The following is a 13,955-nucleotide window of genomic DNA, read 5'->3' on the forward strand; positions in this document are numbered from 1 at the left end:
GCAATCATTGTTGGGTTTCTTTGAGTTTCTAGTTTAAATACTTCATGAACTATTAAACAAACTGATCTGTGGTTTTATTGATTTGATGTTGCGCTCAAGCTATTATAAAATAAAAAAATAAAAATCTGTCATCATCAAAGCTATTTTATATTGCGACAAGAAACGACGCAATCTAAATTAGGTCATCAGTTTACAGGGATACCAGTAGATCCTAAATCCAGCTTAGTTTTAGTTCAACCAGAAATATGAATGTGAGATCATTACTTTTTTAAGTGTGCAAAACATGGACTTTAATCAAAAGTTTTGCTAATACATGTAAATAACATAGTTTTCTGTTCTCAACCTGTTTATTGATTACATCAATAAGCATAAAGACCAGAGGTGTAAAGAGAGTACTGATGTATCCTACTCAAGTAGAAGTATTGTTACTTGATTGAAATTGTAGTCAACTACAAGTACAAGTAAGTAATACTTAAAATACAAGTACAAGTAAAAAGTAGCTTAATTAAATAGTAGTCAAAGTAGGAGTGTGACGATATCGCGATACGATATATCGCAATATTTTTTTTCGCACGATCGATTATCGATATGCTCGCGCTATCTATTTTTTTTTTTTTTTTTTTCCCCCCAAAAACCTTTTCTGCTTTTTCACTAAAATGTGCAGGTACGTCTTCACATAAATGTTGTCACTGTTTGTTGAAGGAACCAATATTTTGTTTACTGGAATATTGCACTATAATGGTGTCACTGGTAAGAAAGACGCTATTTTTTTGTTTGCAGAAAGCACTATTGGAGATACTTATTCGTATACATTGGCATCTTTACACTTATTTACAGAAATGTTGCTCTAAAATAGTGTCGCTGTTCATAGGACACTTTTTCAATTTATTGTCTTTCAAAGATATAAAATGAAAATTGTATTTTTTCACTTTTTTTTCTTGTTATGTCATAGATTATTGTAGATTGGTTTCTGACCAATATATCGATAATCGCAGTATCGTCATATCATGAGATCATCGTTATCGTGAGCTTTGTAACGCGTATCATGAGGTACTCAGAGGTTCCCACCCCTAACTCAAATTAAAAGTTACTAGTTACTTTTACCCCATCCCAACGTTAATTTTTGGTAATAAATCTTGCCACGGTGTCCTTGCATACAGTAAACATCTCATGTATAAACTTTTACATTTAGAGACCAAATCTTGCACGTTTTTTTGAACTTAATATATTTTCCACAAAGGCATCTGTATAAAATTACTGGGATTTTTTTTGTCTTTAAATAAAAAGGTACCAATAAATTCAATTGAAAATAAAGAAATTCTCAGGCTCTAAGAATAGTGTAGCTACATTTATGAACTCTAAAAACTGAGAAAATAACCGGCATTCAATGCTGTTTTGGCACTGTGCATTACGTTTATTAATCTTGTTGGTTGGCTATGATGTGATGCATTCATTTGCTGTCTGGTCATTTTATTATTTTCATGTTTCACAATGTCTGTTGATTATTTTAAAGCAAAAAAATAATCATTTACTCGGTAACGGTTGGGTGAAGAAATATAAATGAATCACTTTACTTATTTAAAAATGTACTTAAGTACAAGTACAATGACTGATTTAGAAATATACTTAAAAAAAAGTGCAAGTACCCATTAAAGCAACTCAATTACAGTAACGTGAGTACTTGTGATCTGTTACTTTCACCTCTGATAAAAACACAAGTGTTTTCATCCCAACAATAGCTGCTATTGTTGTCACAATTACCCAAGCAGCTGTGTGTTACCGCTAATGATGTCACCATGGGGGGGGTTTCTTCATGTTTTTATTTATGTTGAGCATTTTGCAGGTTGCTGTCATGTAGATCACTCCTGCTCTCACATTCCTTACACATGTCTACTGCATGTGTCAAAAACGTTCTGAGAAAGAACAACACAACTGACAACTACAGTCTCACAGAGAGCTCCACGAGTTTGACTTGTTGGTGAATTTAATGGAGAATGTAAGTGAACGCAAAAGAGGAGACACGAGCAACTGGTGGCACGAGGGCCACATGCGGCCCTCGTGCTATATTTGTGTGGCCTCCGTTAAATGACGCAAAATGATAGGTAATACACAAAACAATAGCAAAGATAAACAAAAGGACATCAAAAACACACAAAGTTCACTCTGAAAACACACAAAAAAAACAACCACAAAACGACTACAAAAGTATGCAAAAGTGATTAGTACACAAAGTGATAACAAAAATTGACAAAAGGACATTAAAAATATACACATAATTACTCCAAAAACACATAAGACAACTACAAAATGCACAATTTAACAGAAAAAAAAATATTAAACATTATCAAAAATTCACGTCTGACAAAGTCTGAGAATAGAATTATCCAAAATGACACAAAAAAATAGAAAATGACAACAAAAATCAGGGATGCACCCAAATGAAAGGTCTGGGCCGAAACCGAAAATGAATGAAACTACTAAGTAGTCACTCAAGGTTTCAGCACCAAGTTACTTAAGGAAAAAACTGTTACTTTTTGCTGACTCTGTGGAAAAGTGAAGTGTCAGTGAGTTTTTTCATCATTAGTAATGATTACCATGCGTTTGAAAATAAAGCTTTAAACTCACACCCAAAGAGCGCGCTGGTTTCTGAAGCTAGTTGCAAACCCAAATCATTGCTTCATTTAGCCTTTGCTCTGCCACTGTTCTTAAGAACATAATCTCTTTTAAAAGTGCCAGCTTGCAGAGTTTAAGTGTGAACAGTGAAAGGTTGAGCGTTTAAATCTGAGCGGGTTAAACACCCGGGCTTAACTCGCTGCAAAGCGATGAATCCTGGCTGTCAAAGAAATATCCTGGTTTCATGCTGAGCTCTGCACTTTGTACATTATGAATCCAATGGAGGATTAAGGGAAAGTTATTGTGCAGTGTGGAGGCATGGGTCTTGGTTACTGCCCAGTGCCCAGCACGCTTTACATGACTCATCATATCTGATCTTGGCTCTCACTCAGGCTCTTTTTATTAGAATTGTGTTGAAAGAACTAAAAAGATGACGGCATTCACCTTCATCTGGTGTTTTTCTTCAGTCTTTACCCTTGATTTGCCGCTTTGGTGTCCTTATTGGGCAGGTTATTAGCTCTAATAAATAAAACTTTCAGTTCCATTACATAGAGAGCGCCTTGATTGCTTTAACTCAAAAATATAAAAGCAAGTTTACTGTTTCTAGAGGAATGAAAGATGCAAAGAAAGTACAGTTTAATCGATTCTGTGTCCTTTGAATGCTTGTGCTCTTCACATCCATCATGTTTCTGTTGGAAATCATGCTGATACTTTATATTTGCAGTGTCTCTCTGCTCACGGTTTTTTTTTTTTTAGCAGTTTTATTAACAGGTGGTTGCATGGTGTTTTATTTATTTATTTTGCTGCAAAAGGCAAAACTACCTGCTGCACAGCATTGAATTTGAACTCTTTCCCAGAGAGCTGTTATTTTTCTTTTTAAGATTTAAGATTAGTTTTGTGGTAGAGGTGGGAGAAAAAATTGATTCTTAGATGCATCGAGATTTGGAGGTGGATGATTCTGAATCGATTCTTCAATTTCCAGTAATCGAAAATCTAAATTTTAGAGGCCGTTTAAAGGTCTGAACAAAAAGGCGGAACAAAAAGGCCGTGGAACTGTGGCGTGCTCGCGTTTCCAGAGGGACACTTTAAAGAGAGCACCACAACAATGAAGCATGGATGTGCGGGAGTTAAGACCAGCTCCGTGCAGCTTAAAATCTTCTTTAATGTCCACGGTGGAAGTGAACTGGACTAGATCCACGCTGTATGTAAGCTCTGTTACACTAAAATTAAGTACTTTGGGAACACAACGAACATGAGAAGCCATATAGCACGCTTTCACCCAGAGGAGGAGGCAAAGTCGGCTGCTGCTGTGGCTAAAAGTACCTCTGCTAACCAGAGAACAATCGAACAAGTCACAACAAAGCTTCCACCCTCTTCCGAAAAGGTAAAGTGGATTAACAAGTCGATTGCAACATTTATTGCTGAGGATCTACGTCCTTACTCGGTCGTGGAAAACCAGGGCTTTCGTGCGCTGCTGCATACTTTGGAGCCTAGCTATACCATCCCTGTACATTATTGATATGGCCATCCCGAAGCTTTACAACCAACCAAAACAGAAGTCATAGCATCGCTGCAGAAAGCGGGTAGGATAGCAGTGACATGTGTGGACATCTTATAACCGCATACTTTATCTCTAATGACTAGAAGCTGATGTCATACGTCATTTTTTTTTTTTTTTTCAATTGAAGTTATGTTACAAGAAAGGCTACTACTCCCTTTGTTTCAAAAACTTGTACATTTTCAGTTCACATACTTTTTTCATTAGTGTAATAAAGGCTAATGAATGGTAATGTATCTATTTTTTTCTAACGACATACAATATGTATTTTTACACAGTGCGTGGACACAGTGAATACAACAGATATTTTGTGAATAAAACATGCATCAAAATACATTAATGATCGATTTAGAATCGAATCAAAGCCGCTTGAATCGTAATCGAATCAAATCGTGAGGTGCCGAAAGAGTCCCACCCCTATTTTGTAGTAAAGCTAACTTAATGTGCTTAAGTGTTGAGTATAGGGCTGGGATAAATTATTATTTTTGAAATGATTAATCTTGCAATTATTTTTTCGATGCATCGAATAATCTAACAATTCCTTTTTCCACTTTGATTCGACTCGATTATCAATTATCTCCCCATTAATTGACTAAAAGTAATTTATACATATCTAAAATAAAAAATAAAAAAAAACATGAATTCCTTAACATTGCAATACATATGTTTATTGTTATTCAACTCAAAATTCCAAAATAAAGTTCAAGTAAGAATATAAAAGTACAAAATAATGCATTCAGAATCAGAGGTAATATTCACTAAAAAAATCAAAAGGCAGTGGGAGCCAGCAGCCTGTCATGGTGTCCTTCCTGAACCAACAGAATTTAATATTTATGTTTAACACACAGGCCTAACTTACTGAAATGAAGTGCATCTTTTAATTCTTCATTCACATGAAAACAACAACTTAAAGTAATGCACTCTGCCACTCACACTTTCCTTAAACTCAAAATTCCAAATGCTAATACAGAGAGTTATTTTCCAACAAAAAATAAGAGAGAGAGAAATTGGAAAATGTACAAATTAATATGGGGTTTTATAATGTTCATTTTTAGTTAAAAATTATAATTTTAATAATGATGATGTAAATGATCTTGATTAGGACATGAACTGAAAATACAAGGGTCAGTCTTGGTCCCACACTAGGGGGGAGATGACACGAAATGATAAAAACTATAGAAATAAATCTATTCAAGAGTCACTAAATACTGTTTTATTCTACTTATTTACAAAATCTGATTCTTTAAAATGTGTGTTATCACTATTTAATTCCATCATTATGATCTATAATAAAGTTTGGGAACTACTGGTGTAGAGCTACTTCTCACCCTGACTCAGGAAAAGAGCAAAGCTTTCTTTGTTCTTATTTTAATGGTGTGTATGTTTGTGCTGCTGTTGCTACTGCTTATGTCACGGCGGGTGTTTCCTCCTTGTTCCGTCTACGCGTTACCGTCTGGTCACACCCGGGATAAAGGACGAGGGTTACGGGGAACAGCTACCTTCGACAAACGAGTGCGTGCCTTCACTGCCTTGCACTTTTAAAACTCAGAGGAGCCATTTGCATTAGTTATTCTCTGGCGCCGCCACGTTGGTTTTGGTCAGACGACGCATCGGTGCACATATTTTGCATTGACATATTTTTGTGTCGCCGATGTTGACGCATTGTCCCGGCCCTAATTGTGTATAAAATATTCAAAGCAATGTTATTAAACCTTCAAGATGGTGTGTATGTTGCTATTTGAAGGCACTGCACCTCCTAATCACATGATAGGGCAACACTTCACGCACGATGCAACATAACAACTGAGGGCTGTTTTGAGTAGATTGGTGGTTTATCCATGTTTATAAACTGCAAGTCATTGGTAGGGTTCTCACCACTTATTATGTTTCTGGGTTGCTTATGCTTTATTTTGAAATAAACATTAAAGCACACAGACAGGGTTCGGATTAAGCAGTAAATGATTCTACTCTTTGATGAGTTTCTACTTTCTAACTCCGATAAAGCCATTATGATCTGCTATTATATAACTATTCTGTAGATCGATTTAACCTTTTTGTTGTCATTTTGAATGCTTTCTTTCCATACATTTAGTTTTTCTTTCTCAGATTTTAATTGTTGCGTAAACCCTTTGCACTTGATTTTTATCATCTGGACATAAATGTGTCATCAATGCACAGCTGATCATTGTATATCACTGGTCATAATGCACGTAATATCAGACCAGTCTGGCTCTACTTGAGTCAACACTAGAGTTTTCCTCCATTTCTATCACCGCCTATAAGTTTCCTCTGGAACACATGTTGTCATACTGCAAATCTGTGCAATACAGCCTCATAACAATTTCATCCCTTATTTCCATGTTTGGGCTGCGTTTACAGGACTTTACTGCACTACTGTCCCAAGCACAGTCTTAGAAAGTCTCCAGGGCTGTCATTTTGTTGAAAACTTCTCCAAAATTGGTAACCCGTAAAGCTGAGCTGATGCCACGTAGTTTAGAAAAAAGGAATTCTTGCAAACTGGAGATTTTGCAGACATAGCATTTTATGTATAATCACAGTTTTCAATATTACTGGCAGTTTCAGATGCTGACTGAGTTCATCATTTGCAAAGCTCACTCTTTTCTTTTTTTTTTCATTATTAGATGAATTGATACTCAGAGCCATGCTACTAGGCAACTTCAGCGCCAATAAACCCACACCAGGCTCTGCTGAATTGGCAAGCTGCTTCTGTTGTCTGAGCACTTTCTAAACTTTGGCTCAGACTAAGCTACAGAATCATTGTACCCCTACCCACCATTCCTCAGCTTATAACAGCGCTTTGTGGCTCTGCTGTAGTGGATTTCTCCCAAATGTTAGAAAGTTTCCCACGCCAGCTCTTTTCTGTGGGGACATGTGTTGTTACTGTGACAGTTTAGGTGTCCAAGGTTTATTACAAAAATTGTAACTATTGTAAGTAGTTCAGAATAGGACTGGGCAATACATCGAAAATCACGATATATTGAGTTTTTTATGTTGACCTTATAGAAAATTACAGTATCGACTATATCAATATATTTTTATTTTGTATTGAAATACTCATTTTAGGAGGCGCTTCTATCACTACTTCTCAGAACAGCATGAAAAACACAGTTAGATGGATTCCAGACCTTCCCCAAAATAAGCCACATGCATTTTTGTTGTTCTTTTGTGTATTTTTGGTAATTTTTGATGTCTTTCTGAAGCATTTTGTGATTTTTTTGGTTTGTATATTGTTCTTTTGTTGTCCCATTGTGTATTTTTTCTCCTTTTATGTATTTTTGTTGTCCTTTTGTTTTATTTCTGTTCTTTTATGTAATTTTGTTGTTTTTTGTGTGTTTATCTGTTTCTTTGTACGTTTTTGTAGGGTTTTTTTGTGTATTTATTTTTCCATTGTGCATTTTTTTCTCTTTTTGTGTATTTTGTTGTCCTATTAGTTGTTTTTTGTGCATTTCTCTATTAATTTGTGTTTTTGTAGTAATTCTGTGTATTTTTTTGCTGTCATTTTGCGCATTTACTTTTGGGTTCCACTAGTTGCCCATGTTTGTGATGCGTGCAGAATTTCTTACATTTTTTTTTACCAATCTTAATGTCTTGTGTTGTTATTTTAGCCGGTGTGGCATTTGCATCAGCAATTTAACCCTGAATTGTCTTTCTGATAGGGCTTTATTTGAATTAAAATGATCTACATTTGTATTGTATATCGTCATTTTGAGAAAAATATCTCAAAATATTTTGGTCCATATCGCCCAGCCCTAGTTCAGACAATGACAATATCCTTCCTTTCTTCCCCAGTGCGAGGATGTCGTCCGGGGAAAATAGTCCAGATGACGGAGGCTGAAGTGCGAGGCCTCTGTATCAAGTCCAGAGAGATCTTCCTGAGCCAGCCCATCCTGCTGGAGTTGGAGGCACCGCTTAAAATCTGTGGTCAGTTTTTGAGTGTATTATTTATTTGCTAATCTATACTGTCCCTGCAATATTTTGTGTGTAAATGTTTCTCTGAGTCTAGTTCAAGTGAAAAACTATCATCTATTTGCTCTTCTGTAACTTTGTGCTTTCTCCAGGATTGTGCACACACAAATATTTTAAACCATCCATAAATGTAGTCGCAACAATGTTTTTTTTTTCTTCTCCAAAGTACAGCTCATGTGGAAAGCCACACTATAACAGAGCAGGAGCAAACCACAATGCCTGTTTCTATCTCTTTTTTAGATCTCAGAGGTTACTTATGTAACCAACCAGGCAATATAAAGCACTGCCTCAGCCTTGGTCATAAGTTACTGTTACTGTTTGGACATGGCTGTACTGAGAATGGGCAAGGATACAATACTTGCCGAATGTTTATTACATGCTATGCATCAAAACGGCCAGTGATGCACAAATAAATACACTTGTAAAGTGGGCTCTCTCTATCTCCTGCAGACTGCTGCATATCTCAACACACTCCCACATACTTTATCCTCTTCCTTCAGTTTAGCTGTGCAAACGAAACAAGCCAAAGCTACAGTATCTATTGTATGAGTGCCATGTACTAATCCATGAAAATGCTGTGTAAACTCATCTACTGTTTACCAGGTAGATCAGATGAAGTAGTTCAGTTTGAGGAGATAAATGGAGTGATGACGGCATCAGTCATTGTCTATAAGTCTTTGGTTGGAGCAACTCATAAGGCCTTTCTTTATAAACTCAACACTGCATTATAGTGCATCATGTTAAACTTGTAACCCAATACATTCATGCACAGTTGCCAGACAGATTTCTGTTGCATCACCATAAACTAAAAAGGTTAAACAGCTTCTATTAAATACTCTGTGTTACATGTTAACCTTGTTGTAAATGCAGTGTTAGCCGAACCAGGTGCTTTGTTGGTCTTTACTTTCAATAATTAATTATTCAAGTTGTGTCAATATTTTTTGACAAAAGTTTGCAGATTGTTTTTTTGTCATCTTCCAATTTATTCACACTTTACCAAAGATAATTCATCATCCCAATTTAATGTTTACCCACTATCAACCTGAGGTGTAAAGAGTACTGATTTATTCTACTCATGAAGAAGTTCTGTTACTTGATTGAAATTCTACTCAAGTACAAGTAAGTCATGCATAAAATACTCAATAACAAGTAAAACATAGCTCAATTTAATAGTCCATAAATTAGAAATTACTAGTTATTGTAACCCCCCATGTTTATTTTTGCACATATAAATCTTGCCACGGTTCTCTTGCATACAATAAACATCATGTATAAACTTAAAAAGGAGACCAAATCTTGCACAATTGGAACTTAATTTATTTTCCACAAAAGCATCTGTATAATATAAAAAGTTTGTTAAAGTGAACAATTCTTTTAAAAATAAAATAACACCAATAAATTCAAAATACCCTCAGGCTCTAAGTATAGCTACATTTATCAACTCAAAACACAAAACAGTTCCATGCCAAATGTGCCATGTGGGTAACAACATAATAGGTAGAAATTTTAACCTCAACGAATGAAAATGGCTGGATGTTGATCAGAAGTAGCACAACTAAGAACATATGGATTATGTTCTATGTACCCAAATAAACTGCTGACCTCAGGTAATAATAATCACCAAAAAAAACAATAATTTACTCAATAGCGGTTGGGTGTAGAAATGTAATGAATTACTTTACTTATTTTAAAACATACTTCAGTACAAGTAAAATAACTGATTGATAAATATATAGTCAAAAAAGTACTCATAAAAGCAACTCAATTACAGTAATGTAATTACTTATACATTACTTTCACCTCTGTTATCAACTTTGTTTTGTTACAAATGTTTGCTCAGTTTTTGTTGGGTTTCATTGATTAACAAATCGTCATTGTTAATAGGGACACATAGGGTATTTATACACAATACTATTCTGCTAAGGAAAACCTATATAAAAAGACCAAAAGTCTGGATAGAAGAACTGATTACAGTATTAAACTGGTAATCATGTGATTTCCAAACTGTTGTTCAAAACTTCTTTAATCAGGAAGTTGGTTAATTCCTTAATTAAAGAGGCAGAAAGAAGCTGATTTTGGTTTGTTTTCCAGATTTACTATGGTGTTGTGGAGACAAGAGTATTATTCCAGACAACTTAATTGCACAATAATGTTCACCTTTTAAGACTATTTAGACACACTAAACAACACTGTTCATTAAACATTCTTGGGTAATATCCTGCTGCATTTATTTTGTTTATAAAGAGGGTGTAGCTTGAAGCAACTCACTTTGCTAATTAAAGAAAACTTGCACCACGTAGACTGGAATTTCTACTAAAAAATTACTATTATCAGATACAAGTTGTTGTTGTTTTTAATGTAATCGTGTTTTCTTTCCCTACACTTTAGTCCTTTTTTGTGTTGTTTTTTCCCTCAAATCTGCTGCTACTGTTGGATTCTTTAAACCTGAAAGTCAGTTAAGTAAATATTAAGTAAACTGTGACTATGTCCAGTTAAAAAACAGTAGGGGACTATAAAATCCACGTTAATGAAATTGCAGACGGAATCACGGAATTGAGCAATGGAAACGGTTAAACGCGGAAATAGACAAAATCGACATGAAACGCCGTCACCGTGGGGCAAAGAATGTTTTTTTTTTTTTTTTAATGGGGAAATGTTTCCTTGGACGGCTTATTAGGTGCACCGCCGTCCCTCCTCCTGTCTTGGTTGCATTAAACTCATCTTAAACCACCACAAACTCTAAAACAACGCAAATAATCACTGACTCCTAAATACAGAGCCTCCAGTGCCCATTTAACTTGCTGTGCCTGTAAAGCGCCAACCGTTTTTAATGTAGGGCACCGACGCTCCTTGAAAACGTGATCAGCTTTAATCATCTTCACCTGCTCAGTATTCGAACTGTTGTGCCCGGCTAACTAAGAATAACTCAGTCCGTGTTGTCCTTTAGTTCTTTTTATTCCGGCCTTTTGTCCGTACCTCGTAGGTACACATTCACAGTCAGCAAGCTACCTCAAGTACAACCGTTTCAGTGGGAACTTCCAGTTTACAAAATAAGTTGGAGCAATGTTATTAGAATGTTACATTCTAACAACATCTCATCAGAGCTACAGAAGTTGGGATAATTTAAACTAAGTTGATCAAAACTTAATCAATAAACCTGTTCAGATTCAGTAAACCATTGATCCCTGAGATGAAATTGGGTGACATCAATGCATCTTTATGACTTTATATGAGCAATTAGAATAATCCATGTCACTACAACATATACTTTAATTGTATCTTACTTTATGTTCGCCATACATTTTTGTTTAATTATGAGGATTTTTTTTTTTAATTAGTATTTTGTTTCCTCACAGGAGTTAAAAACTAACATTTTCTTTATTTTATTTATGTCTGATGGACTGATCTATAGTCAGCTGATGAAGCCTGTCTTCGTATGCTCGGACAAGTGAAGTAATTAATTTATTTATTTATACGCTAGTTAGGCTGACCGCATCAGCAGGAACATACTACAGATCGTTAAACAATGTGCTCTCATCCCAGTGTGTGTGATAAATAGGTTTATTTGAATAGAAAAATGTGTGTGAAACTTTAGGTTTAATAGGTTAGGTATGTAACCCCGTTCTATGAGTAGTATGAGTGAGATGTCTCACTATGGGATGCAACCTCTGTCTGCATTCTTCAGAAGCATTTATTTCAATCTGCCAATCCTGATTGGTCGGTGAAGCGCTTCCGTCCCTTAGGAGGTCACCCACCTCCTATAAAAGAAAGACGCGGACAGATGTGCTCCATTCAAAATAAGCACATCTTCTCCTCGTCCGAGCACGAAGGGTAGTCTGGTGAGACATCTCACTCATATTACTCACAGAGCCATGGTTATATACATAACCTAAAGTTCTATTTCATAATATTTTGTGAGATGTTTCACTATGGGATATGGAAACTCCTGTAGTGCAGACATGCTTATCGAGCAATACCAGCCTCCAGGGCAGAAGTCTGATCACATCAGGACAGTAAAACTGCCCATGCCATGCAGACCTATAGGCAGCTGCTGACCCTGACACGAGTAAGCCAAAACACTCGCCTCCACCACCCAATATGACGGGCGTTCCTTAGTAACAGGCTTCCCCTCGGGGATTGGCCCAGGAGATGAACCGCTGATTGCTCCTCCTGAGGCTCCTCGTCATATCCATATAAGTGCGAATCACACAAACTGGACATAACACATTTGGCCGCTGCTCACCCTGTGAGGCAGAAAATACCAAAAGGTCAATGGGAGAACGCAAGCCCACAACCTTTGGCACAAAGGCCGGGTTGGGTCTCAGGATGATCCTCGCATCACCTGGGAAAGTCAGCGGGTGCTGACTGGCCGACTTATCTCCAAAGCCAATGTGACAGGCGGCGATCGCTGCCAAATAGACTTTCACAGTGAAAAAGGCTTTGCTTTTGTCAATCAAGTCCTGCAGAAATGACAAAATCACTACTACCACAAATCCCAGATTTGACAGGTGATTCAGCAGAATGCGCGTGTGCGCCCTGGCCTCCGCCTCTGATTGTGCCAGGTGAATGCCCCTCTTCCTCAGTGGAGCGATCGCAGCATCCGTGCAGTGCACAAATACCCACAGGCTCAAAGAGTGGCCGAACAGGCGAATGCGGTACTCGTAACACACACCCCAGGGAGCAAACCGTAGGTACTTTCTGTGAGAAGGATATATTGGAACATGGAAATACTGGTCTTTTGAGGTCGACAGACGTGAACCAATCACCCTGTCGCACCAGATGCAGTTGGGAGGAATGCGTGAGCCTCCTGAAGGTGTATTTCACGAGGTACTTGTTGAGCTCGTAGATTTAGGATGGGACGGATCCTTTGGGGACCAGACATTACCTGGAGTAGAACCCCTCTCGAGACCGAGTGGGCGGGACCACTGAGGTCGCTCCTCTGCGCAGCAGGGACGTGATCTCCTCCTGTAACACGTGGGTCCAAGCGAGCAGTCTCCATCCCTCCATCATCAGGGAGAGAGAGGTCAAGCACTCTGGTGTACCCACTGAGAGAGGAGCCATACACGGAGCAATGGCGCCCTCTCCCGTGGGCAAACTGTAAGCAACCGGAGAGCCCAAATGTGGCGTGACGGCGCCCCCCTTTGGAGGCCGCTCGTGTAGCCTGAGGCGGCCCAATCGTACAAACGGAGCCCCCATGTGGCAGCGAGCCGTACGTCACAAGAGGGGCCGTTTGCAGCGCGGTGGAGCCTTTTGCTGGTGGCCACCCGGCCAACAACAGAGGGATCTCCTACACAGCGGAGGAGCCCCCTGCCGGTGGAACAGGGCAAGACCCCTAGAGGCAAGCACACACTGCTCGCTCCAAGGGACAGGGTGATGACAGGGAAACCGCTATTCCTGACCAGGAGGGGGCCGGAGACTCCCCGCGAGTGGGAATAACAGGACCCGTCACCACTCTGCCTATAGTGGCAGACATTGCTTGTGGAACAAGTCTTTCTCTCCCGAACAGCACACGGCCGAGCCTTGGCAGAGGGGAGGACGGGGTGTGAACAGCCCAAGAATGCACAGGTGAAAGCAAAGGGGATGAAGCTGGAAAACGAGAGAACATCAGTATCGTCATCAGAGGAGAAGAAAGCTGTCAGTCTTTTTCTTCCTCCTTGTCTGTGTGTGCTCAGCAGGCTGTGCTGGAGCAACAGCAGCCGCCAGAGCTGCAGGGATACCGGGCTAGGTTGGTGGGCCTTGTCGAGACAATGAGACGGAGAGCCTCATTCCAAGCTACTTCCAAGAGTAGCTCTGGAAA

The 13,955-nt window shown here is 38.3% G+C and overlaps 1 protein-coding gene across 2 annotated transcripts in view; it reads left to right on the forward strand.

Moving 5' to 3' along the window:
• Positions 1 to 13,955, forward strand: part of LOC114456023 (serine/threonine-protein phosphatase PP1-beta catalytic subunit-like) — a 28,837-nt gene that overhangs the window by 606 nt on the left and 14,276 nt on the right. For both annotated transcript variants that reach the window (XR_003672777.1, XM_028437486.1), the window contains exon 2: positions 7,982 to 8,113. Coding sequence is in view for 1 of the 2 variants with exons in the window: in XM_028437486.1 (XP_028293287.1) it covers positions 7,982 to 8,113 (132 nt within the window). In the remaining variant the exon portion in view is untranslated. The remainder of the gene's footprint in view (positions 1 to 7,981; positions 8,114 to 13,955) is intronic.

This window comes from Gouania willdenowi, chromosome 22, assembly GCF_900634775.1.
Source record: "Gouania willdenowi chromosome 22, fGouWil2.1, whole genome shotgun sequence".
In the NCBI taxonomy this organism is placed as follows: Eukaryota; Metazoa; Chordata; class Actinopteri; order Blenniiformes; family Gobiesocidae; genus Gouania; species Gouania willdenowi.